The sequence below is a fragment of the Trachemys scripta genome, chromosome 20 (genome assembly GCF_013100865.1).
Source record: "Trachemys scripta elegans isolate TJP31775 chromosome 20, CAS_Tse_1.0, whole genome shotgun sequence".
Taxonomy (NCBI): domain Eukaryota; kingdom Metazoa; phylum Chordata; order Testudines; family Emydidae; genus Trachemys; species Trachemys scripta.
In genome coordinates, this window is record NC_048317.1 from 8,528,928 (window position 1) to 8,555,183 (window position 26,256).

Genomic DNA, 26,256 nt, shown 5'->3' on the forward strand with positions numbered 1-26,256 from the left:
GGCTGTTTGGGGAGGCACAGGAAATCTGTCCCATCGTGTCTAACATTAAGTGATATAATCAGAACACTTAAGACCCCTTTGATCATGGAATCAGTTCACAAGCATTAACTATTACCAGGACTATTGTTTTTGTATGGTAGTCAATGCACTGGCAGCAGAATCCCTTTCATTGGTGCAACAGGCTGAATCCAGGAGGCTGAATCCAAAGCACATCCATTCAACCAGTGCATCTTGGGCTGCATTGGAGAGGTGCTAAGCACCTGTAACTCTCAATGATTTCATTGGGGTTTGTTTGTGCTCGTCCTCTCACAAGATCGGGCCTCTAAAGAAGAAAACTGCATGTATTCTGAGAAAGAGCCTCAATCCAGGGTCCTCCCCTCTGAGTGCAATGAACAGGAGATGAGGGTACTCAGCATCTCTCAGAATCTTGCACATTTGGGCCATAACATCCCATTTAGTCTGATGTCTTCTGTGCAAATACAAAATTGTGACCACTAGAGGCCACCCCACAAAATGGTATGAAAACACAGCTCCTTGTCTCTGCTTTCTCTCTCTCTCTCTTTAGTATCTTACACGGCAAACAAGCTTTACCATTCCCAACCAATAGGCTGGGTCTGCCATTTAACACCCTGCCTAGCAGCCAGTAATCTTAATCATACATGAGTCTCCCAGCTGACTGGCAGGTCTAGCATCAAATCACAGTATCTTGAGATGAGCCAAACACTGCCGCAGACTGGAAGCCCTAAGTTGGGTAAGAAATTAAAAGCAATTTGTGTAAATCTATATCCCTGGGTGGAAAGTATCAGCAGAGATCCTTTCATCACTCAGCCTAAGTGGAAAGCCAGATGAGTGTGTCTGAAACTCAGATTGGGTGAGTGGCATGAATGGTTTTGCATGGGCAATAGAAAGTTCATGAATTATCTATCATTTCTGGTCTGATTCATGTTTTCTGTCGGTCTGGGAACCTATTAGGTGGCTTCTTTTGATTTGTTGCTGCTGGGCATTACTCTAAAAAGCCAGCCTGTTTTATTTTTAGGCTCAGAAGTAGCCCGCACAGGGCCAGGTGGGTTGCCTAAACCAGGAAGTGACACGGAAGAACTTTTTTGTTTGTGTAGCCAAGCTCTTGATTTGGATGGTGCTTGGATAGTCATTCAAAAGTAAAATCTTGCTCTTCCCTCTGCAGCCTGAGACAGCTGATTTGCTAGGTGACTTGCTTCTTCCTCTGCTGGGCTTGTGAAGGGCATTTGCTGCATTTGTTTTAACCGCTATCACTGGGGGTGGGCCGGGCAAATCCTTTATAGGCCTAAGACTTGGAAAGAGATTCTGGTTTGTAGCCAAGCATGGTACTGAGCAGTGGAACTACCGGATCCTAGTCCATCTTTGCCACTTAATTATTCTGTGACCTTGGGCAACTCACTTAGGGTCTGATTTTTTTGGGGGGTGTTTATCATCCATAGCTCATATTGGCTTCAGGATCATGTGGCTTCACTGGGAGCTGTGGGTGCTCAGCACCTCTGAAAATCCAGCCCTTAAACTGCTCTGTGCCTTGCCTCCCCAGCTATAATAAGGGATCGCTTTGAGTCTCCGTTCCTGGGAGTTTGTAAAGTGCTTCGACATTCTCCAGTGAAAGGTGCTTATCAAAGTGCCCGCTACTGTTAGGTCCTTCAGGTGTGCATGGTGCTTCCCAGACAGCTAGAGTGGGGCTTGACCCCAGGAGCTTGAAGTCTCTAAGGGCCCAATCCTGCTCCCACTGAAGTCAATGGGAGCATTGCCATTCATTAAAATGGGAGCAGGCTCGGACCCGCTGGTTAGAGCAAATGAAAAGCGGCACTATTATCTCGGTTGTGTGGTGGTGGAAGGACCTGTGATGTTGTGTCTCCTGAGTGTACAACACAAGGTCACTAGGCACTAAAGGAGTGTAAAACAGGCCTTGGGGGACAGAGAGCTTTTTGACTCCAGCTCTCCAAATGGGATGGCCTGACCTTTAATACCACTCAAAGGAACATTTGCCTTCAGGACAACATGCAGTTTAAGTATCGGCTCAGATAAATGACAGGTTTCAGAGTAGCAGCCATCCGAAGAAGTGGGCTGTAGCCCACGAAAGCTTATGCTCTAATAAATTTGTTAGTCTCTAAGGTGCCACAAGTACTTCTGGCTCAGATAAACTGACTTCTATGCAGTTGGGGCTGTGTGGGTGTCTTGAGGAAAAATCTTAAACACTGAGGTCCCATCTGATATGTGCGAATGTTAGTTTGATTCTGGGGAATTTCTTATAAGAGTAAAGGTTTGCCTGGTGTACTTGGCCAGAATTTCTCATCCCATCCTCCCTCAGTTGACCACCTGGCTCCCCGACACTTGTGTGTGTACGTCACTATAAATACACTGCTCTCAGGTGGCAAGTTTTGTGATGATTGTTCATTGATTTACCTTTTATTTTTTAAATCTTTCTTAGTGTCTAAAATCTCGGGAAAGATAAGCTGCTGTGCTGGTGATCTATTGGAAATACGGATTGATCCACACCTCTTCCTGGAGTGATTGGCTTGTCCCTGCTTTGCCGTGTGGGGGGGGAAAAGGAGACCGCGGCAGAACAGCAATTGTGAGGATGCTCGGATTCCACTGACCAGCCCATTCCTTAGCTCATGGGAGCAAGATGGAAAAGGAGAAGTGGCGTAAAGTAATGGGCCAGGAGGCACCGGCTGTGCCCGAGTCTCTTCTCTAAAGAGCGGTTGCAGATGTTGAGGAAGCCGCAAGGGAGATGCGTGAATAAACCAAAATGGAAGGAGGCCCAGATCTGCAGCTCCAGCAGCTTCCACTCACAACAGCTGCTGTATCTGTACTGCCCCATGAGGATCCCTATTCTTACAAGGTCAGATGTTCACCAAAGGCACTGCCTAGTAGGCCTAAAACTTGGCCTGAATGGCGCTTGGAAATATAAATATTGTCTTGAGTGTGCTGAGCTCTCGGATCATGTGCTGCGTGTTTGTATTACAGCAGCGCCTAGGGGCCCTCATGGGCTAGGTGATGTGTATAGACATAGTTAGGCACAGTCTCTGCCCTGAAGGACTACCAGCGAGATAGATAAAGGAAGTGAGACAGGAAGGATTATTGCCTTGCAATTTCTAGAGAGGGAGCTGAGGGACAAAGGCCCAGATCCTCAAAGATATTTAGACTCCTAACTTTCACTGACTTCACTGGAAGTTAGGAGCCTAAATAACTTTGGGGAGCTGGGCCAAAGATGCTAAGTGACTTGCCCGAGGTCACACAGGGAACTGGGAAGTGAACCCAATGCTTTAATCAGAAGCCCATCCTTCCTCTCTAACTGGTCCTGAGGCTGGAATTTTCAGAGGATCTTAATGGAGTTGGGATTTGGGCTGCTGACTCAAAGCCCTCTTTGAAAATCCCAGCTAGAATGACTCTGAACACTGCAAGGCTCTTCGCTGAGGATGCAGATCTGGGTGCCGCGCAAGTCTAAGTGCTGCTGAGAGAACTGGGGTGGGCACGTTTCAGTACGTCTGGCCCTCCCGAGCCAGCAACTCTGAGCTGTTTGGTGGAGGCAGTGCCTCTGCCGTGCCTTTCTAAATTGAGGTTTGGTTGATAAACCAGTGGAACCTGCTGAGCGTCTTAGCCTGGAATCTGGTAGGGTTATAGTATCGCTCCCCTCCTGCTGTCTGCAGTGGGATGTTCTCTTAGGGCATGTCTACTCTGCAATTAAAAACCCATGACTGGCCCATGCCAGCTGGCTCGGGGTAAGGGGCTGTTTAATTGCAGTGTAGACATTTGGGCTCAGGCTGGAGCCCGGGCTCAAGGCCCCTGTGAGATGGGAGAGAGACTGTGCCTCACTATGTCTGTACACAGTCCCTAGTCCCTTAGCCCAAGCCCTGAGTCAGCCGGCAGAGGCCAGCTGCAGGTGTCTCATTGCAGTGTAGACATACCCTTGGATACTCTGGGAGAAGTTGGCTTGATTAGACTCATGGCTTATTCAACTCCTTTTGCACCCTAATCACCTTCAACTTTTCAAAGGGTTTTCTGTCCCATTTACATACGTAATTTGTTACTTTAATGCCACTGCCTGACTGTGCATGGAAAGATAATGCCAATGTCTTTAATATCAATAGTTGGGGAGAGAGAGGGACAAACACGGGCTCAGCTATCCCAAATAAATCACCCTGAAGTACCCACTACACCTTGGATATCTGTCTTTGAAACTAAAACTGTTAATGATGCTCTAATGAGATTTAGACTGTTGCTAGAGGAATGCAAATGGTAAATGTTCCTACTTGACAGAGAGAGAGAGATCACTCCAAGCTCTTCTGGTAGCATCGTGATGTGCATCTCTTTTGTGATTCATCCTTTCATTCATGGTTGCTTTTAATTCTGCCTCTAGCTTGTTCAAGGTATTGCTGGGCTGTAAACTCTAGTCTGTCAGGAGTGGTTTCCACCCCCTGTGCTTTTCTCTAGAATGACTAACTGGTTCATTTAAAAAGCGCATTCTAAATCTCTTCCTGCAAGCTCCTATCTGGCCAGTTGTTGTGACAGTTGGAGGTCAGTCAAGATATTTATTAGAGGCTGAACCTGGAATTGAAGAAAGGTGCTGAAGAACCTGCCTAATCCGTGCTCTGGGGAACACAAAATTCTCAGATCCTCCATGAAAATGGATTTTTAGGTGTGCCACTTACTGAAAAAAGAGTATGGTGCAGGGCTACATCACCTTCCTGATGGGGATCTCAAGGAGCTCCATAAATATTAAATTAAGCCTCTCAATGCCCATGTCAGGCAGGAAAGTATTAATCAACCCCATTTTACAGATGGGATAACTGAGGCATTAAGAGGCTAAATGACTTGCCCAAGATCATATAGGAATAGTGGCTAGATCTGGAGACAGAACTCAGACTCAGAAAGAGGAATTCAAAAATCTGCTTTCTATCAGAATTGCCCCCGTCCCAACCTTCCACTGGCTTCACAGGGGAAATCTAATATCTGCATGTTTGCTTTGCTTTACAGGAAAACTTGATTGGTGCATTACTAGCTATATTTGGTCATCTAGTTATCAGTATTGCACTCAACCTCCAGGTGAGTATCATGAAACAAATATTGACCCTCTTCCCAAATGTTCTGTACTTGAAAAGCAGTAAGGATCCCCAAGTATCTGTCTTTTTTTTTTTTTTTTTTTTTTTTTTTTTTCTTTTTAGAAGTATAGCCACATCCGGCTGGCAGGTTCCAGAGACCCTCGGGCCTATTTCAGGACCAAGACATGGTGGTGTGGTCTGTTTTTTCTGCTGCTGGGAGAACTGGGGGTGTTTTCGTCCTATGCCTTTGCACCTCTTTCACTGATTGTGCCACTCAGTGCAGTGTCTGTTATAGGTAAAGGAAAAGGACTCTTGTATCTATGTTTATGTAAGATTGCTTATGAAAATGCGATGCAATATAATTTTTTGTCTCTTTTAATAGCTAGCGCAATCATAGGGATTATATTCATTAAAGAAAAGTGGAAACCCAAAGACTTTCTGAGTAAGTTTCACTTCCATTATTCCGTATTCTTCATTTCTGCTTTGAATGCGGCTTAAGTTTTAGTTCGTTATTTCATAGTATATAGTATGACAGTTATTAAAGGGACACCAATTCTTAAAATGACGTTTTTCACTAGAAAGGTTTATCTGCTGTCTTTACAAATGGATTTTTCATATCTCGGGTTGATTGTTGAAAATGAACCTGTAAGGTCCCGTCCTTGCTTACTGATTTTAGAAATAGTTTGATGTGGGGTATATTGGAGGAATCTGATGGCACATCCTTGGGCCTTGATCCTGAAAATCCCTTAAATCAGTGATTCTCAAACTTTTGTACTGGTGACCCCTTTCACATAGCAAGCCTCTGAGTGCCACCCCCCCTCCCATATAAATTAAAAACACCTTTTTATATATTTAACACTATTATAAACGCTGGAGGCAAAGTGGGGTTTGGGGTGGAGGCTGACAGCTTGTGACACCCCCCACCCCCCACATAATAACCTCACGACCCCCTGAGGGGTCCTGACCTCCAGTTTGAGAACCCCTGCCTTAAATATTGTCTCAGTTCAGATTAACTGCACCTGTATTCCCCCTTGTCTGGTCCAGCAAGGGCTCCCACTCTCAGGTTTCTGTCATCACCTCTCTTGGGTGGAGACCCATGTCTCTATCCCTTCTGACCAAGGTATCTCCAGGCTGAACAGTTCCCTGCCTTCACTGTGTTATTCCTAGCAGAGACAGGCTGCCAAAGCAGGCCTGCCTACTTTCTCTGCGGAGACGGTTGACAGTCTGACTGCCCACTGGTATAAGGTACCCCACAGCTCTTTCTAAGCAAGCCTATTTTATTCTTAACATAAAAAGCATTACAGAGAAAACCTATTAAAAACAATTAAAAAAAAAAAAAAAAACTACTCATATGCTAATAAGTCTACTAGAGGTCACCCCAACCCTAATGTGGGCTCTGGCTGGAGCAGTCCTTCCAAACCCCACCCCAGGGGTTTCCTTGTGGTTTCAAATGAATCACAGCTTCGGCTCAGACCAAGCACGCTCATGTGTTTAATCCACCTTTTTATACAGCTCCAGGGTCTTTGATCGAGAGTTTCCAGGACCAGGTAGTTGACAGACAATGGGTTTTCCTTCCCCAGGCATAGCCTCAAAAAGGTGGATTTGAAATGGGCCATTTGCATTCCCCCTTACTCCCAGATATTTTGTAGGAAATCCACCTCACATCTTTTTAAAAAAAAAAACAGCTTTGAAGTTCCTGATACCTTAGAGCGCATTAGTCAGTCTCCTAGTGAAGTTACATACACAATTGCATCTTTAACATGCTGGACCCCAAAGGATATTTAAACCTAATTCAGAATATTGCAGGAAATTGTCAATCTGTCACCAACACACTCGAAGTTCAAAGGAACGACATAGATGCGCAAGTATTTGCTGGGTGGGGGCCTTAGACTTTCTGCCTCCTGACAGAATGAACGCTGCATTGTTAAAGAGGCATTGCCAGGTAGCCTAAGCCTAAGATTTAGCACTCACCCTCACCTATTTGCTTAGAAGACTTTTTATCTTGCATTAACTCTTGGTTCTCAGCTCAGAGCACATATATTGCTTGTTTTTTCTAGTATTTTGAAAGAGGGGCATGGAGGGTGGAGGAATGAACCATTTCCAGGGGGAAGCATGATCTGTAGTTAGAATGATCACTATGCATGTGCCGTGTGTAACCCATGCATCTGTACTAATCCACTAACATGTCTTCTGTTTCTTGTCTTTGGTTTGCCAAAGGACGCTATGTTTTGTCCTTCGTAGGCTGTGGTTTGGCAGTCGTTGGAACTTACCTGCTGATTACATTTGGACCCAACAGTCATGAGATGATGACCGGAGACAATATAACTAAGCATTTAGTCAGCTGGCCATTTCTTTTATATATGGTAAGGTGGCCCATAAAATATGGATTGGATTCCATGCTTTCTGAAATATGTCTGACTGGGGCTTTTACTTAAAATGGATTTTCATGGGTACTTGCTGCATTTTCATAGACTCCAAGGCCAGAAAGCACCATTGTAATCATCTGGTCTGACCTCCTGTATCACACAGGCCATAGAACTTCCCCCCAAAATAATTCCTGAAGCAGACCTTTTAGAAAAACATCCAATTTTGATTTAAAAATGGTCTGTCAGTGATGGGGAATCCACCATGACCCTTGGTAAGTTATTCCAAGGTTAATTACTCTTGCTGTTAATTTACGCCTTCTTTCCAGTCTGAATTTGTCTAGCTTCAACTTCCAGCCATTGGATCATGTTATACCTTTCTCTGCTAGACAGAGGAGCCCATTATCAAATATTTATTCTCCCTGTTATAGACTGATCAAGTCACCCCGGAACCTTCTCTTGGTTAAGTTAAATAGATTGAACTCCTTGAGTCTGTCATTATAAGGCAGGTTTTTGAATCCTTTAATCATTCTCATGGCTCTTTCTTGGCTCTGTTAATGACTCTAAGAGCTTTTCCCATAATTGTCTCCCTAGCTCGGCGCATGTGTCTGTATGCACAATCTAAAGCAGAGGGTATGTTTTCTAGAACTGATTGATTGGTCTTCAGCTTCCCTTCCCTCTCTGGATTATTGTGCCAGGATTCAAGCCTGTCGAACATATTCCACCCCCTCCCCAACCTGCCACTGTTAACCCCGATAACAGACTGCAGATTGGCATCAACTGTGCTTAAGATAACCATGTACTGTGACTCAGATCTGTGTGTTTACCAGAAGGCAAAAAACCTCATGTTCTCATAATTAGGACCCCATCCAAGTCCCATTTGAAGGCAGTTGAAAGAGTCCTATTGACTTTAATGGGTGGTGGGTTGGGTCCTCATGCAGGAACCTCTTTAGGAAAAGCTGAATGAGACCAGTGACCTGGGTGCACAATTGGCGTTATTTGGCCTGTTGTTTTTGTTTTTTTTATTTTTAAGGAATGCAACGTCCCCAGAAAATCCCACTCCACTCTTCTTGCAAAAGTCACTGAAGATCTCATCCATTCAGAACAGGGCTGATTTGACCTATAGTCTTACTAGATCCTGCTTCAGCTTTCATGGATGTTAGCAGTACCACAATATGAGAAGATGTGTACACTATCATTTCCATCCATCAAGTTTCATGGGACCAGGCAGTTCTGTGGCATCAGATAAAGCTATAATATTACAAGGCTTATGGGAGGCAGTGTGGCCTAGTGGGCAGCACACAGGACTGAGACTCAGGAGACCTGGGTGCTATTCCAGACTCTGCCACTGGCCTGCCTTGGTGACCTTGGGCAAGTCACTTCCTCTGTCTCTGTTTCCCTATCTGTAAAATGGGCATAATGATACAGACCTCCTTTGTAAAGCTTTGAGATCTAATGATGAAAAGAGCTAGGTATTATTACCATTGCCAGCATCAAAGCCACATACACGGCAAGAAAAAGGATTTCCCACCCCATCCCTCACTTTCTAATACTTATTTCTGCATTTTTTTTTTCCCCCTAGCTTGTGGAAATCATACTGTTCTGCCTGCTGCTGTATTTTTACAAGAGGAAAAATGCAAACTACATAGTAGTTATTCTTCTGCTGGTAGCATTGCTGGGTAAGTTCAAATGTGTGCTTAAAATTTTCTAACTGTGATTCAATATTGTGAATTGGAGTGAAGAGCTCCTGGCGGTGGGGAACGTTCATGCATTTTATGTCACTGATCACAGTAATTAACTCCAGAAATGTTTATGAAAAGCAAATAAAGCCTGTATCTTGCTATAGTATTTCAGATTGAAGCAAGTAGAGATGGACAAGAGCTATTGGACCATCAGTCCACTCCTCATGGAGGCAGGATCTAGTCCCCCAAATAGAGGATATGTCAGATTCTAAACCCTGCTAATGACAATGTGTTGTGTTCATGTATGCAAAACACTGGGAAGTGTCTTATGGCTTCAGCTGAGGTGGAAGGATGATCTTGTGGCTAAAATACAACTTTTAGTCTGGGAATCTTTCTGGCTCTGACACTCACTCCCTGTGTGACCTTTGTAAGGCATTTGACCTCTCTGCATCTCCATTTCCCCATCTGTAAAATGGGAGGCAGGGATGTTGAGGAAATTAAATTACATGAATGTTTGTGAATTGCTTGCTTTTGAGATCCTCAGTTGCAACACTATCACTGCAGTTGTATTTCTGGCTTCTTGGGGCTCCAAGACAATACCTATGTCAATAGATCCATGTTGAATCTAGAAGCAGCTCTGGACATGGGGCAAAATCCTGGCTCCGTCGATGTTAATAGGAGTTTGCCATTGACTTCACTAAGGCCAGGATTTCGCCCCTACTGTTTTCCTTCCCGTTGATCTGTCGTCTTAAGAAATACCAAGTAAACGGAAAAGACGGTTACTCACCGTTGTAACTGTTGTTCTTCGAGATGTGTTGCTCATATCCATTCCATTAGGTGTGCGCGCGCCGCGTGCACGATCGTCGGAAGATTTTCTACCCTAGCAACACCGGCGGGTCGGCTGTGGAGCCCCCTAGAGTGGCGCCTTCATGGCGCTGAATATATACCCCAGCCGACCCGGCGCCCCCTCAGTTCCTTCTTGCCGGCTACTCCGACAGTGGGGACGGGGGGCGGGTTTGGAATGGATATGAGCAACACATCTCGAAGAACAACAGTTACAACGGTGAGTAACCGTCTTTTCTTCTTCGAGTGCTTGCTCATATCCATTCCATTAGGTGACTCCCAAGCCCAACTTAGGTGGTGGGGTCGGAGTGAGACATTGCTGTGTGCAAAACCGCTGACCCGAATGCAGCATCGTCCCTGGACTGCTGCACTAGTGCCTAGTGAGCTGTAAACGTGTGGACTGATGACCAAACCGCCGCTCTACAAATGTCCTGTATCGGAACATGTGCCAGGAAAGCAGTCGAGGAGGCTTGGGCCCTCGTGGAGTGAGCGGTGAGGTGCGGTGCTGAGACACCTGCCAGGTCATAGCAAGTCCGGATGCAAGACGTAATCCAGGAGGATAGGCGTTGTGAGGAGACCGGTGAGCCTTTCATTCGGTCGGCCACTGCAACGAAGAGTTGCGTCGTCTTTCTAAAGTGCTTTGTGCGGTCAATATAGAAGGCCAGGGCCCTGCGTACGTCCAGGGAATGCAAACGTTGATCCTGGCGAGTGGCATGTGGTTTAGGATGAAAGACCGGGAGAAATATATCCTGGTTGATATGAAAAGGAGAAACCACCTTAGGGAGAAAGGCAGGATGTGGACGAAGCTGCACTTTATCCTTGTGAAAAACTGTGTAAGGGGGCTCAGAGGTAAACGCCCTGAGTTCAGAAACGCGCCTTGCTGAGGTGATGGCTACGAGGAAGGCTGTCTTCCAGGATAGGTACAGAAGTGAACAGGTGGCCAGTGGCTCGAATGGAGGACCTGTGAGCTTGGAGAGAACCAGGTTGAGGTCCCACGTCGGGACGGGCTGACGTTGTTGTGGGTACATCCGGTCTAAGCCCTTGAGGAATCTAACGACCATCGGGTTAGAGAATACCGAGGACGCGAGTTCCCCTGGGTGAAAGGCCGATATAGCGGCCAGGTGAACTCTAATTGAAGATATCGCCAACCCCTGCTGTTTTAGGGAGAGGAGATATTCCAAAATGAGAGGAATGGGTGCCTGCAACGGGGACGTGGCTCGTTGTTCGCACCAACAGGAGAACCGCTTCCACTTGGCCAGGTACGTGGTGCGTGTTGAGGGCTTCCTACTGCTCAGCAGAATCTGTTGGACAGAGTGCGAGCATTGCCGCTCTGCCTGGGTGAACCATGGAGCAGCCACGCTGTGAGGTGGAGTGATTGCAGGTCGGGGTGACGCAGCCGGCCGTGGTCCTGAGAGATGAGATCCGGATATAATGGAAGCGGGATCGGTGTCTGAACCGAGAGTTCCAACAGTGTGGTGTACCAATGTTGTCTCGGCCACGCTGGAGCGATCAGAATTACCTGTGCCTGGTCCCTGCGCAATTTGAGCAGTACCTTGTGGACCAGAGGAAACGGAGGGAAGGCATAAAACAGGTGGTCTTTCCAGGGAAGGAGAAACGCATCCGAGAGGGAGCCCGGAGCTTGACCTTGTGGGGAGCAGAACACGTGGCACTTCCTGTTGTCTCGAGATGCAAACAGGTCTATCTGGGGAAACCCCCACCTCTGGAAGATGGAATGTATGATGTCCGGACGGATAGACCACTCGTGCGTCCGGAAGGACCTGCTGAGTCGGTCCGCTAGAGTGTTCTGGACTCCAGGGAGGAATGATGCCGTGAGATGGATTGAGTGGGCGATGCAGAAGTCCCACAGGCGAATGGCCTCTTGGCATAGAATTGACGAACGTGCTCCTCCTTGCTTGTTGATGTAAAACATGGCCGTGGTGTTGTCGATGAGAACTAACACACAACGGCCACGTAGGAGATTGAGAAACGCTTGGCACGCCAGGCGTACCTCCATCAGTTCCCGAACATTGATATGCAGGGCTAACTGGGGTGCAGTCCACAGTCCCTGGGTATGGTGTTCGTTGAGATGGGCGCCCCAACCCAGAGATGAAGCGTCTGTGACCAGGTGCAGAGAGGGCTGTGGGGTGTGAAAAGGCATCCCCTCGCAGACCACATTGTGATCTAGCCACCAGGTGAGGGAGGTCAGGACCGAGTTCGGGACCGTGACCACCATGTTCAGGCTGTCCCGATGTGGGCGGTATATTGATGACACCCAGGATTGAAGTGGGCGAAGCCGAAGTCTGGCATGCCTGGTTACGTACGTGCAGGAAGCCATGTGACCCAGCAGGGTGAGGCACGACCTCACCGTGGTAGTTGGGAAGGCCTTGAGCCCTTGAATGAGGTTCTTGATGGTGCCAAAGCGGTTGTCTGGCAGGATGGCTTGTGCACGTCTGGAGTCTAGAACTGCGCCGATGAATTCTATTCTCTGGGTAGGTTCTAGAGTGGATTTGTCCTTGTTGAGTAGGATGCCCAACTCGTTGAATGTGTGCACTATTATGTGGACGTGAGCTTGAACTTGCTCCTTGGTGCGACCGCGTACCAGCCAGTCGTCTAGGTACGGGAACACCTGTATCCCTTGCCGACGAAGGTACGCTGCCACGACAGCCATACATTTCGTAAACACTCTTGGGGCCGAGGATAGGCCGAAGGGAAGGACTGCAAATTGGTAGTGCACCGTGTTTACCACGAATCGCAGGAAGCGTCTGTGAGGTGGGTAAATTGAGATGTGAAAGTAAGCGTCTTTCATGTCGAGGGCGGCGAACCAGTCTCCAGGATCGAGGGAAGGGATAATGGCCCCCAAAGAGACCATGCGGAACTTCAACTTTACTACGAATTTGTTGAGTCCGCGCAAGTCCAAGATGGGCCGCAGACCTCCTTTGGACTTGGGGATCAGGAAGTAACGGGAATAAAATCCCCTGCCCCTTAACTCTATCGGAACCTCCTCTATGGCCCCCATGGCCAGGAGCGTAGAAACCTCCTGTATAAGAAGTTGCTCGTGAGAAGGGTCCCTGAAGAGGGACGGGGAAGGGGGATGGGAGGGGGGGATAGAAGAAAACTGGATAGCGTATCCCCTCTCCACCGTGCGGAGGACCCAACGGTCCGAAGTTATAAGGGACCAAGCACGGTGGAAGTGGGAGAGGCGATCCCGGAAGGAGGTTGGATCCTGGGGGATGACTGGGGCGCCGTCCTCGACCGCACCTTCAAAAGTTCTGCCTGGGGCCTGAAGGTGGTCTAGGTGGCCCCTGGTTCTGGCCGGGTTGAGGACCGGTCCACCTTCTTCTACCACCTCGCCCTCGCCTCCGGGCCGAGTCCTGTCTCTGACGAGGCGGGGGGGGGGGGTAGAAGCGCTGAGGCTGCGGCCTAAATGGTCTGCGCTGAGGGCCCGCAACATGCATCCCCAGGGAGCGCATGATTGTTCTCGAGTCCTTGAGGCTCTGCAGGCGAGAGTCCGTCTTGTCCGAGAACAATCCATGTCCCTCAAAGGGCAGATCCTGTAGGGTTTGCTGCAGCTCCGGAGGCAAACCTGAAGCCAGGAGATCCTCCGCATAGCGATACCCGAAGCGAGGGTCCTCGCAGCCGAGTCCGCTATGTCCAAGGAGGCCTGCAAGGAGGTCCGAGCCACCTTCTTACCCTCCTCTACCATGGCTCCAAACTCCTCCCTGGACTCTTGGGGAATCAACTCCTTAAACTTCCCCATAGAGTTCCAGGAGTTAAAGTTGTAGCGGCTCAGGAGCGCCTGCTGATTCGCCGCTCTAAGTTGCAGCCTTCTGGCTGAGTAAACTTTACGGCCAAACAAATCGAGTCGCTTAGCCTCCTTTGATTTAGGCGCTGCAGCCTGCTGACCGTGGCGCTCTCTTGCGTTCACTGATGCCACCACCAGTGAACACGGTTGGGGGTGGGTATACAAGTACCCGTAGTCTTTAGACGGGACAAAGTATTTCCTTTCCACCCCTCTCGCTGTGGGTGGGATAGAGGCAGGAGTTTGCCATATCGTATCTGCATTGGCCTGTATCGTGCGGATCAGGGGTAACGCCACCCTCGATGGGGCATCCGCTCCGAGGATGTTCACGATAGGGTCCTGCACCTCCACTATCTCCTCCGCCTGCAGGTCCATATTACGGGCCATCCTACGCAGGAGATCCTGGTGAGCCCGAAGATCTATCGGAGGGGGACCTGTACATGATGTGCCCGCCACTGCCTCATCCGGAGAGGAAGAGGAAGATGCCTCCGGTGGTACAGGATCCAAGGGAGGGTCCTGGTCCCCCTGCTCCTGGGCCGGAGCATCGCCTGTGCTTGGGTCCATGGCGTCAGGTGGCGTGGACACGGAAGCCTCCATGCCCCCTGGCGGAGGCCGAGAGATGGTGGACTCCGGGGCCCTTCTAACGGAGTGACCCGAGCGAGAGGTCGAGGGTATTGGAGCCCCTTGCTCCTGGTGGTACGCCCACGGGGTCCAAAACGACCAGTGAGATGGGCCATGAGAATGGTCCTCTGTCATCTCCTGCCAATGGCCCAAGTCCCGTTCCTCGGTTTGCCCTTGAGGGGGGTATGCCGATCTCGACAGGTCTTCCGAGGAGCGAGACACCGATCTTGATGGCCATGGCGGTGCCGAGAGAGACGAAACGATTCTCGTGGGCTGCGGTGCCGCACGGTGCCGGTCCGGAGATGATCTATCTCCACGCGGTGCCAGCGAACGGTGCCGGGACCGCGATCGGTGCCAATGACCTCGTCGGTGCCGGGAGCCTGATCTGGACCTCGACGAGGACCTGGAGTATGCCCGGTGCCGGGAGCGACCTCTCGACGTCGAGCGTCGACCGTAGCGGTGCCGAGAACTACGTCTCGACGTTGATCGGTGCCGACGATCATAGCGGTGCCGAGATGTAGAGCGGTGCCGCGACGAAGATCTTGGCCGCGAGTACGACCGGTGCCGAGGTGATATTCGGCGCCGGGACTGCGAGCGGCGTGGGGACCTGCTTCGGGACCTGGACCGGTGCCGAGGTTCCAGCCCTTGCGATGGAGGGCGCATCAAGGCAGGTTTCCCCCTCGACTGGACCGGGCGAGTCAGCGGTGCCGTCGGTGCCGGTGGTTGAGGCGGTGCCGGCTCCGTGAGAGCTATCAAGTCTCTCGCCGCCGCGAAGGTCTCTGGAGTCGACGGGAGTTGTATCACCGCCGGTCTCGGTGGAGACGCTATCTGCACCGGACTCAACGGCCTCGGCGCCGGAGTCGACAGTGCTGGAGGCACCTGTTTTCGGTGCTCCACCGGCGGACTCGGCTCTACCCCCGGCACTGGGGGAGCCGGCGTCTTCGGCACGGAGGCCCCCGTCTTATGGGCTTTTTTATGCCCCGGGGATAGTGACCGGTGTCGAGGCACTTGCTGCGGTGCCGACGAGGTCCGGTGCCGGGGAGGCTTGTCCGACACCACTCGCGTGGTCGGCATGGCCGGTGCTGCCGGGGCACTGCGCACCGAGGCGCTAGGTGCCGGGGCTTGGCTTGTAGAGGGAGTGTCCGGACTAAGTGCCGCCTCCATCAGGAGTTGCCGGAGCCGAAAGTCCCGCTCTTTCTTGGTCCTTGGTCTGAAGGCCTTACAGATCTTGCACTTATCTGTTTGATGGGACTCTCCCAGGCACTTCAGACAGGAGTCGTGCGGGTCACTCGTGGGCATAGGCTTAGCGCAGGAGGCGCACTGCTTGAAGCCGGGAGCGTTGGGCATGAGCCCGGGCCCGCGGCCGGGGGAGAAAGGGGGAGACGACCCCCTTGATCCCCTGGACTACTATAACAACTAGAACAACTTTAAAAACTATTTAACTATTTAACTATAAACACTAGAACTATAACTATAACTACAACTGCGAATAACTAACTAAGCTAGGGAGAGTGGAGGACAGCTATGCCGCGCTCCACAGTTCCAACGACCGTCAGGGGCGGTAAGAAGGAACTGAGGGGGCGCCGGGTCGGCTGGGGTATATATTCAGCGCCATGAAGGCGCCACTCTAGGGGGCTCCACAGCCGACCCGCCGGTGTTGCTAGGGTAGAAAATCTTCCGACGATCGTGCACGCGGCGCGCGCACACCTAATGGAATGGATATGAGCAAGCACTCGAAGAAGAATAATAGAAAGGCAGAGACACCAACTGACATGCTAAAGAGTTTGGAGTTGAAGGTTTCATTTGGTGTATAACTAGCTCTGATCCAGTGCTTTGAAAGCAGTATTCAGTGTGCTGCAGTACTCTCTCAAGCTTTGCTATAGATGTAATCGCCATCACTGTGGTATCTAGCTTAATAACTGGAGGCCTGACAGGGCAACCAAATCATGGACAGGGTGACTACCTAAATTCTGAGTTACCTTGACTTGTGCTTGCAGAAACAGGGAAGAGAATTGGCTTTTCTCAATCCTAATTCTTGAGCTATGTTTAGAAAATTCCTCCGTTTTAGTAATAAAACTGGTACACCATCAGAAGTAAGGCATATTTGTACCCTTCTAGTCCCTTTTGCTTGATCTTAAGGCGCTGTTCAAACATTAATGGAGATTGGGTAAATACCCGCCTTCTACAGTTGGGGAAGCAGCCACACACAGAGGTGAAGTGACTCACCCCAAGTCACATGGTGAACCAGTGGCAGAACTGAGAATAGAAGTCAGGATCCACACTCCTCCCCTGTTCTGTCCTTTGCAAAAGGAAGGCTGAGGGTCTTGTCACCTTTTGCTTTGTTAGCCGCCACCTGTTGTGGTCGGAGATTCCAGTTAACAATCCAGTGATCTGTGCTGCTATGTTACAACTGAGCTTTGTTACATATTCACAGGGTCCATGACTGTAGTGACTGTGAAGGCTATAGCAGGCATGATTGTTGTCTCAATACAAGGAAGCCTCCAGCTCGGCTACCCTATATTCTATATCATGTTGGTATGCATGGTTGCAACAGCGGTATTTCAAGCAAGGTGAGTTGATATGGTCTCTCTTCCTATTGCGGTTTACAGCTGTGCAGTACAATGTAGTTAAAATGTTTAAAAATCAACCCACACGGACCACACTAGGTAATTAAATTGCTCACTGTTATGCTGGCCCTGACAGAGCAAAGAGACGAAGAACTTCCCTATGTAAACACCACATCCTTCATAATAACCGTAGTACTAAGAATTAAAAGAAAGGTACAGGTTTGTAATTTAAAAACCGAATAGTGGCCATTGCTCTGAAACCATTATGTGCATGAAAACGTGATGCTGATGGTCTGCTAGTACCTGTAAGCCAGCTTTCATCATTAAGGGCCTGTTTCTATTCCCACTGAAACCTGTGGGAGTTTTGACCCTGACTTCAGTGGGAATACTGTTAGCTCTGTGCTAACACTATTGACCAAGTCTGCTATACACTACAGAAAGAGGCATTACCAGCACTCTCCTCTGACCCTGGTATTAGCAACATGGATACGAACTTTTTAAAAATCTGGCTCTGTTGACATCCATAGGAAAACTCCCACTGGTTTCAGTGGGGCCAAGATTTCCCTTTGGGGTCTGACTCTCCTTTTAAACTACTGTGATAAGGAGTGTCTCCACTGAAGGTATAAAGAAGAAGAGAATCTAGAATCTTTATCTAGAGAGCATTCTTTTGAGAGGGGGAAAGAACTATCTCCTACAGAAGCAACTTCTAAACACATGTTGAGAATTCTTCTAAAAAAGAAGGAAAAAAAAAAATCAACCTGCATTGTTTGCCATTGTATTGAAGGTTTTTAACCCAAGCCTCGCAGCTGTATGACTCATCTCAGATTGCCAGCATAGGCTACATCCTGTCCACAGCAACAGCGATTACAGCAGGTAAACACTTGTGCAATGTTATCAGGTTTGTTGTTCTTTTAAAATAAGGGCAAAAGACTTTGGAGAAAAATCCTGATTTTCTAGCTGAGGAAGATAACTTGCATTTTCTTGCTGTCTTCTGTAGTCAGTTTCATTTTGTGTGAATTCTCCCATTAGGCTGTTGAAAAAACTCTCTTAAGCACCAAATCAGTGGTCAGATCTTATGTCTGAGACTGGATCACTCACTCTGTCCTAAAGTATAAAAAGAGTGGGTGTCTTGCAATCTGAATGCTTGCTAGATGTGTAGCTTAGGTCCAGGGCTAAAACTTCTCTACTATTTGTGAAACCTCACCAGCGCTCAGTAGAGTGGGACTGATGCTATTGAGAAGTGCTTTTGTTTTCTCAAGAAGAGTCTGCTGTGATTCTTTTTCTAAACTCTCTTGTTCGCATTGCATTTAGGATGCTACAGCTCCCATCCTTATGGGCTGACATATTCCTGTTTCAGGCCTTGTCTACATGGGAAAGTTTTATCAGCATAACCTAAGGTATAAATTGATACCCATATAGATATAATCCGTGTGTGGACACTTTTATTACAAGAGTGGCACTTTTTTTCATTGATTGCTTTAGTGTATGTCAATTGGGAAGGGATTTAAGCTAAAATGAAAAGGCCATTTTTATGCTGGAGTCCAAACAAGAGGATTATACTTGTATAACTGAGGGTTATTCCTGTATAGCTGGTAAAACCCGCCCAGAAGACAAGGCCTCAGTGTCCTTTGGTGCCCTTGTAAACTACATATTGACTTAGGTGGTGGTCTTCTCATTCAAGGTCCTGAATGGCTGTAGCTCAGTTTTTCTGCCTGATTTTTCTCCACTCTTGGGTTCCCAGCCAGATATTGCAGCCAGACACAGCAAGTTATTTGATTTGCCTCAATTATAAATTTAAGTGAGTAAGAGCCAGGACACTCTGAGCCGAATCCTGAATGGTGATCTGTCCCCTCAACTCCTGTTGACTTCAGTGGGTGCAGAGATCACTTGGCAGGATTGAGTCATAGGCAATCAGGTGGGAATTCACTCCCTGTTGCAATTAGAGATTCTCAACCTGTCTTGCCATTCAGTGCAGGGCTCAGGCAATATGTTCAATATAGCTTATATGGTACTGCTCTTCAGTGCTAATAACTTCATCCAGATCACTGGCATAGCAGCCTTAGAGGTGGTTGTGAGGTATGTTTGATAGCAATACAAATAATTGTTGGCTGTGGCAAATGGAGTGTCACTATTTTCCATACTAGAATATAACTTGTGTAAAGGAAACTTCACAAGGAAGGTTGTGTCTGCCCATAAAGAGAAAGATTTACCCCAGATGAATAAACTTCCTAGTTGATGTGGCTTTTATGGGGTTGGGGCTTGATTAAACATAAAAATTGTATTGTTTTAATGATACTGGTGTAGTTAGTGATACAACCCCCTAGTGTGGATGAAGTGATGCTGGTGTTGTCTAAAGGTACTCATACCAGTGGAGCTATTCCCGTACAGGAAAAGGAATGAATTTTACCAGCATAAGGCCCCATAATAACAGTATAACTGCATCCGCACTAGGGTGTTGTACCAGTATAACTATTTTGGTAAAATATCCAATCCCTGACATATTTATACCCGTATAACTTTTAAGTGTAGAGCAGGCATTCCTATAGGTCCCCTCCTTCTTTTTTTCTTGTTTAAAAAAGCTTCTTTGGGGAAAAATAATCAAAACCATTTTCAAATTTGGTGTCTTTTTCATGATTTATTCCCCCCCCCCAAATTATTTGATTGCTGGAGGAAGCGGTGATTTAAGATGTACCTCTACTTGCTCAGTCACATGGGGGAGGGAATCTAATTTAAGCTAAAACCTGTTCATGTTATTTCCTCTTGTCTCAGGAGCAACCTTCTACTTGGACTTCACTGGTGAAGATGTTCTCCATATATGCATGTTTGCACTAGGGTACGTTTTTAAAAATACCAGGCCAGATCCTCGGCTGGTGTAAACTGACATGGTGCTGTTGAAGTGAATGGAACTTTGCTGATTTCCACAGATGCTTACTGTGTTAGCAAACTGAAATGTATTTCTCTGTATGGCTAAACTTTAATGTCCTCTGTGGCAGGAATTATTTTATTGAAACCTATCTGGGACTCATTATGCTACTGCTTTGTCTTCTAGCATCCATTGATATGTAGGATAACCTACTCTGAAAACTGTCCTATTAGAATGTAAAATAGCCCATGAAGTCCATATCTTGTCTCTGACATAGGCCCAAGTTGGATGCTTCAGAAGGGTATAAAAGCTCTATTGTGCACGCAATTGTGCAACAACTATACCATGTGGGGAAACTTCTTCCTGACCCTAGATGGAGACCAGCTTATGCCCTGAAGCATCAATCTTGATACCAGTTACCTTTTATCCCCTTTAACATTTAGAGTAAGGTACCCCTCCTAATTTCCAAGCAGGATTAGAACAACCAAATAAATGACCATCCTCCGAGAACCCATCCCACGTTTTATGCTGAACCTATGTTGGGGAAAAATAATTGGGTTTTGGGAGTCCAATCAAGTACTGCTTGGATACTCGTGTAGTGCAGACAGGATCAGTAAAGCTCTTCCTTACTTATCTCGGTACTGAGTCTCATTACAATGCGTTGATTTTTAAAGTAGCTCCCTCTAAGCAGGGGACACATTAAGCTATCTTACAAATTAATACAGAAACACAGACCCACTGAAAGTACTAATTAACCTTGTCTGTTCTCATTAGCATACTGCAGAAATTAGGGCTGACAACTGTCAGTACATTTACCTACAGAAATGCCTAAAAGGTCATACTGTTGAACCTTGGAATTTAGTAAGAGTGAATCAAACTTTGGGCTGTTACCATTCCCCTGTAATTTGTCAAGACTTCAGCGCTTCCCATAAGTGCAAATTAATAACTGAGCATTTTGCCAAGGGAAAGGTTGACTCGTTCTGATTACTGGTTGCACACAGCGTGGATCTCAATAATGTGAACACAGTCATTATTCAACTAAGAGACACTGCTTCCTGGTGAGTAGGGCGGTATCTCTGCTCTGCAGGTTCTGTCTCTTTCAGCTCTGTGTTCTGTTCTTCTGGTGCACGATGGACATTCAGAAAAAGCAACAACCTTGGCTTGTTGACGTCTTTTTTTTTTGTTTTTTTTTCCCCCACTCACTTCACTATTTCTCCTCTCTTTCCCCCTTCCCACCCCTTCTCTCTCAGGTGCCTCATTGCATTTTTAGGTGTCTTCTTAATCACAAGAAACAAGAAGAAATCCATACCATTTGAACCCTACATCTCCATGGATGCTATGCCAGGTAACAAGAAAAGTCCAATATTTTGCCATTCTGCCTCTTAAACATCCATTATCAGAATAAATAGTCGTGTTTTGATTTCTCTCTAAATTTGATTTTAACATTTGTTCAGTGTTGCAACCTGTTGGGCTGGAATTTTTTCTTATTATTTTTATTTGTTAAACTGTTTATGCATCCATAACTTTTTCTCTTCATGAGGGGTTGCTTCTCTATCTTTGATAGCTCAGCAGTGTAAGTGACCACGGTGCAGTTGACAGGATAACTGTAGCTTTGGTGTCAAAATTGTTTTAAAAGGAATACGGAGGGTCTGATCCTCATTTATGCTAAAGATGCTTTACACTGTTCTAGTTGGTAAAGGGACCTTAAAATGGGAGTCTATCCCTGCCAGAGTGGTGTGGTGTGGCCTTAGTGTCCATAAGAATCAGGTCTAGAATCTGAAGCAATTTTAATAAAAACCAGATCTTTTCACCTATAAATCACTTTACAAACACCAATTAGGGAGAAGCTCTGTCCTCAAGTGGATGAGGCAGAGAGGGTAGGGACGCAATGTTGCACAATGCTGTATGCTCTTAACTCCTACTAACCACAGGGGGAGTTGTAGGCCACTATTAAAAAATGAACATAATTATACTGCACAGGATGAAGTAATCAATTCTTAGGTCCTGAATATTAATTGCTCCAAGCACTCAAATACCCTCTTGTGAAAGGTGCTCCAGAAATTCAAAAAATTAAGAATAAACTTTTTGGGGAAAGAGGAGGATTGTGACTAAATGATGTTCAAATTAATGATCGCTGACTGCCATCACCTGCCCACAAGGAGCTTAGCCACTGTAATTTTCCAGGGTTATTTATGTCTTTCTATTTAACACTCACAACTGATAGGGCATATTGCTAGTCCTGAAATTGTATAATTTGTCAATAACCGGGCGGAGGAAGAAGGGACTTCTCTTCCCAACCATTTAATCCCTGCCTTTCCTCCCCCTGTTGCAGGCATGCAGAATGTGCACGACAAAGGAATTGCAGTTCAGCCTGACCTCAAAGCTTCCTTTTCCTATGGTGCCCTGGAGAACAATGAGGCCATGGCCGAGATCTACACTCCAGCCACACTGCCAATAGTGCAGGAGGAGCATGGTTCCAAAGGAGTTTCTGCACTGCCCTATCGTGTGCTGGAGCACAGTAAAAAGGAGTGAGTGCTCTTTAAGAAGCTGACTTAGGGCAACAAGAGTGTGGTCTTTATTTATTTATCACTTTGGTTTTTAGATCCATTAAAATATAGATGAGTATGTGAAAGCTGAACTCGGTATGGTTTAAAACTAGTCTCAAACTTAACTTTCAAGACGGATTATTTGAATAAAGGACTCCGTATAGTTGTGAACTTGGAAACATTTGTCCTAAGCTAGCAGGAAATCATAGTCCTCCTTTTAAGGTGGCTAACTTTGAACGTGCAATGACAGGCAGTATTGTGGCTCTCTGATACTGACCAGACAGCTGGCACTGTGAAGATGTGTGAAGCTATGTGAAGTACAGTGACTGTCGCTTTTCAGCTCGGCCAGCAGTAGGTACAACACAAACTGAAGTCAACAGGACGGTTCATCATGTATCAATTATGAAGGCGGTCCAGAAAGTTGGACCATGATGTGTTGGTTACCTCATAAAAACTTCTTTAACATGGCATTAAAATGTCACTGAACTAAAGCAAAAGAAGGTTGGCCAGTACTGTGTTTTAGGAATGGTATAAAACAGTAGAATAAGGAAGTAAATGATCTGATCCACCTTTAATTTTTTCCAGACCATAAACGTGTTGCATTTCTCAATAACCGCTACTCTGTCTAGTGTTGCGTGAGATGTGCATGTTAAATGTTTTTGTGTTAGATTGCACATCAATTTAGGACACACATGATGGTCACCAGTTTTCTGATTTCAGAGAATCTGCCACGGACTGGATTAGATGGTGCAGAAATTGACACAGTGAAGTGCAAGAAATTAAAATGGCATTGTAGTTGGTCAAACTTTAGACTTACCAACTTCTTAGTGTTCTTGTATTTCTTTGTAAGGTTTAAATTCAATTTTGTTTCCTGAACAAAAGATTCAGACTGAGATTTTTTCAAAGCTGCCTTAAAGATTTGGATGCTCAATGGGTGTCCAAATCCCTTTGGCAGATTCAAAAATCTCAGCCTCAGTGTTGTGAGGTTTTGTTTTCCTTCAAAAGTAAAAAGGCAGCAGCCCATTACTTACGAGCAACCCAACAAGAAGAACTGAACATGCATGGTTCAACACTTGAGCAGGATAACAATAATACAGCAGTGGGCATTCATTCATGATAAAGGGAAAAATATATTTAACTTTCTATCTTCCAAAGGGTGGTTAGAAGCAGATAGGAAGGAATTTTGTCAGATTAAAGGGACGGGGTCAAAATATTTGTTTTTAAGAGTATAATGCTTACAGCTGCATGTAAATTACATCTGCTTTTCAGGCAGTTGCACTTTAACTTTTTTTTGTGTGTGTGTCCCCTTTCTAAATATATCTGTCTTGCTAAAGAATGGAATTTTAAGTCTGCTCACTGCATTTCAGCCTATCTTCATAGCAGTGTGGCTGAACAAACAAGCAGAAGCTGCTTTGAAGTCAATAGCAATTGCTTTCTGTGCACTGCACAAGGTTACTCCTACACAAACTGGGTTGAGAGGACCTAAGCTTTTGCAAAACCGGGTTTGTGTATTTATATACAGTGGGCCAGATTCTGCTCTCACTAGCAAAAAATTCCATTGCTTTGGGTGAAATCTATCATAAATGAGAACAGAGTTGGTCCTTCTGCATACAATGTTTGCTTTGTTGGCTATAAATACTACTTGCACCAGTAAATTCTTGACCCTGCTTTGGTACTTTTTGAGCTTGAAAAAAATTGTATAAAAGACCTCCTAAAGGGTGGATAGCCACTTTCTCTATTTTTACTTTACCCAGAGCTGCTTCACTAGCTTGGCACATCTGACAATTCAGAGCTTATCAATGGCATCCTGTACATTTGAGCTTATGAAACCTAGAGAAATGTCTGGGTTTTTTGCCCATTGTGCTTTTCGTGCTTAAGCAAGATAACAAAGTTAATGGACTAGTATTGCCAGAACCTTAAATTTATTGGATTTCCTCATGACATTGATTTAATACCATTGGCTTTCAATCCCCAGTAGTCAACTATTTGTGAATGTATGTGTGGCTTTTGTTCATTTAAAAATACAAAGCAGAATGGTAAAAGAAGGTGTGTGGGGGGAGGCAAGAATGCTCGCTTCTCATATCTCTTCCCTTTTAATCACTGAGGCAGTAGGCGTTTTGACATTGTGGCTATTAAACCACAGAAACGTATTACATCAGTACAGATCAGCACTAAACCACAAATGCATGCACATTCAATGTTTAACATTTTAAAAAAACTCTATCCTGGAGCCCTCTGCAGTAAATGACATAAACTAGTGTCTGATTTAATGGGCTTGATCCACTATAATAATGTAACAGCCACCAGTAGACTTCAGTGTTTGGGTTACTGATCCTGCCATAGACTACATACAGCCCTGTGTGTTACTCCAAATGTAGTTTTCATAGCTGCTTCTGGGTTTCTTAGTGGTATTTAAAAAGAAAAAAAAAATTCCAGGAATTTTGCATATTGCTCAGCTGCAGAGTAAATATTTAGGCTCTTTAGGACGTGGTTGTCTTTATCACTGATATCATGAAAGAGAGTCTCTATTGTGCCTCTAAGAGACGCAGCACAGAACTCTAAGCTCAAGAGAAAGGGGGCTTTTAGATTTTTACAGAGCTCTGACCCTTTTACTGGGTATAAAGAGTCCACACAGTCTCTTGCCCTAAAGATTTAAGCAGTTCAGCCTTATTTCAAGGGTTAATGGGCCATTTTTAGATGTATTTAAATGTTCATAGCATTTGCTTTAAATAAAACTCGCTTTTAAAACTTTCTAACAAATGGCTCTAGTGAAGGTGTGATGTGTATATAATCTATATAAAAATAATAGCTTGGGTTGCTCCAGTGTGCCATGTTAAGGCAGCACTGGGTGATCTCAGTATGCAGATTTGTGACCAAACATAGGAGCAGCACCTTCACCAGTGTAACTTTTGTTTTTATGATGTTGGTCCTACTGCCACTCATGACATAGCCAATAGATTGTACTTCATGAGTACTTGCTGCATGTGTTCAATGCTTGATATTTAAAATGGCTTCATAAATCACCTCCCCTGTGTTATTCCTCAATTCTGTGTTGCAGCCACCATGCCTGTTAATCAAGTAGAAGTGCCTGGCACTCCCTCAGAAGCCACACGCATCTCTGCAGAAACCCTGCCCTCCGTTTAAGCGGTCTTCCAGCCCCAGCAGTTACAGGGCACAATTAGGTATCAAACCAAACTTCCCCCACCCACTTAGCAGCCTAGACTCAGAGCATGCTTACTTACAAGGGCAGGTCTTGTGGATTGGTTTTAATCTCAATTTATACTCTCTTTACAAAATACTCTTAGGTCTGAGATGCCACGGATTATAATTCAGGTTGCAGCAAATATTTACAGCTAAACTGACCATTAGAATTTAAAAGGAGTACATCTCCACCTCACTTTCACCTTCCACACATTCCAATCCTCCTTGCAACTTCTAAAATAGTCTATTTATTCTAAAATAAATAGTTTTAAGCAGTATATTTTTGTCTGAGCTTCAGTTTATTCAGGGCTTGATCCTGAGATGTAGAGAGCACTTTCAAAACCCATTGACGCACAACTTCTCAGAATCAAGCCCCTAAAGTGAGCACAGAAACCAGTGGACTGCTCCCTCTCTTACTAAAATGGTGGTGTGTGGAAATACTGCTACTGTAATCATCCCTTAACTCCTTCCTTTACTCTTTAGAATTAAAAACTGCTTTATAGAATGTGAGACAGACACTTATTGTCTCCGCAATGGAAACTGCGTGGCTTTTCAATGTACCTGGCGCTCAAATATATTCTAAATGTCTCTCTCACTTGTAACTCTATACTGTGGAATACAGGCCTGATGTTGGCAGATATACAAAATGATTTGCCTGTGAAGTTTTGTTCACATTAAAATATGTAAATAAAGAGCTTTACATTA

At 46.0% G+C, this 26,256-nt stretch overlaps 1 protein-coding gene across 4 annotated transcripts; it reads left to right on the forward strand.

Annotated features, from left to right (window-relative positions):
• The first annotated feature begins 662 nt into the window (after positions 1 to 662).
• Positions 663 to 26,256, forward strand: NIPAL3 (NIPA like domain containing 3). Of its 4 annotated transcripts, none has more exons than XM_034753942.1 (12): positions 663 to 751; positions 2,453 to 2,866; positions 5,002 to 5,070; positions 5,190 to 5,361; positions 5,449 to 5,508; positions 7,284 to 7,429; positions 9,012 to 9,108; positions 16,809 to 16,944; positions 17,726 to 17,814; positions 19,711 to 19,774; positions 21,055 to 21,149; positions 22,137 to 26,256. In XM_034753942.1, the coding sequence occupies exons 2-12, from the start codon at positions 2,774 to 2,776 to the stop codon at positions 22,334 to 22,336; spliced, it is 1,221 nt and encodes a 406-aa protein (XP_034609833.1). In that variant the 5' UTR covers positions 663 to 751; positions 2,453 to 2,773; the 3' UTR covers positions 22,337 to 26,256. The 4 variants fall into 4 exon arrangements, with proteins under 4 accessions (XP_034609833.1, XP_034609832.1, XP_034609834.1 ...); XM_034753941.1 differs by having other exon boundaries at positions 734 to 871; XM_034753943.1 differs by having other exon boundaries at positions 734 to 871; positions 7,308 to 7,429.

Coding starts and splice junctions, on each gene's coding strand:
- NIPAL3 (XM_034753942.1), top strand. CDS start 2,774: ATGGAAGGAGGCCCAGATCTGCAGCTCCAGCAGCTTCCACTCACAACA. Junction 2,867..5,001: donor AGGATCCCTATTCTTACAAG/GTCAGATGTTCA, acceptor TTTGCTTTACAG/GAAAACTTGATTGGTGCATT. Junction 21,150..22,136: donor CTCCATGGATGCTATGCCAG/GTAACAAGAAAA, acceptor CCCCTGTTGCAG/GCATGCAGAATGTGCACGAC.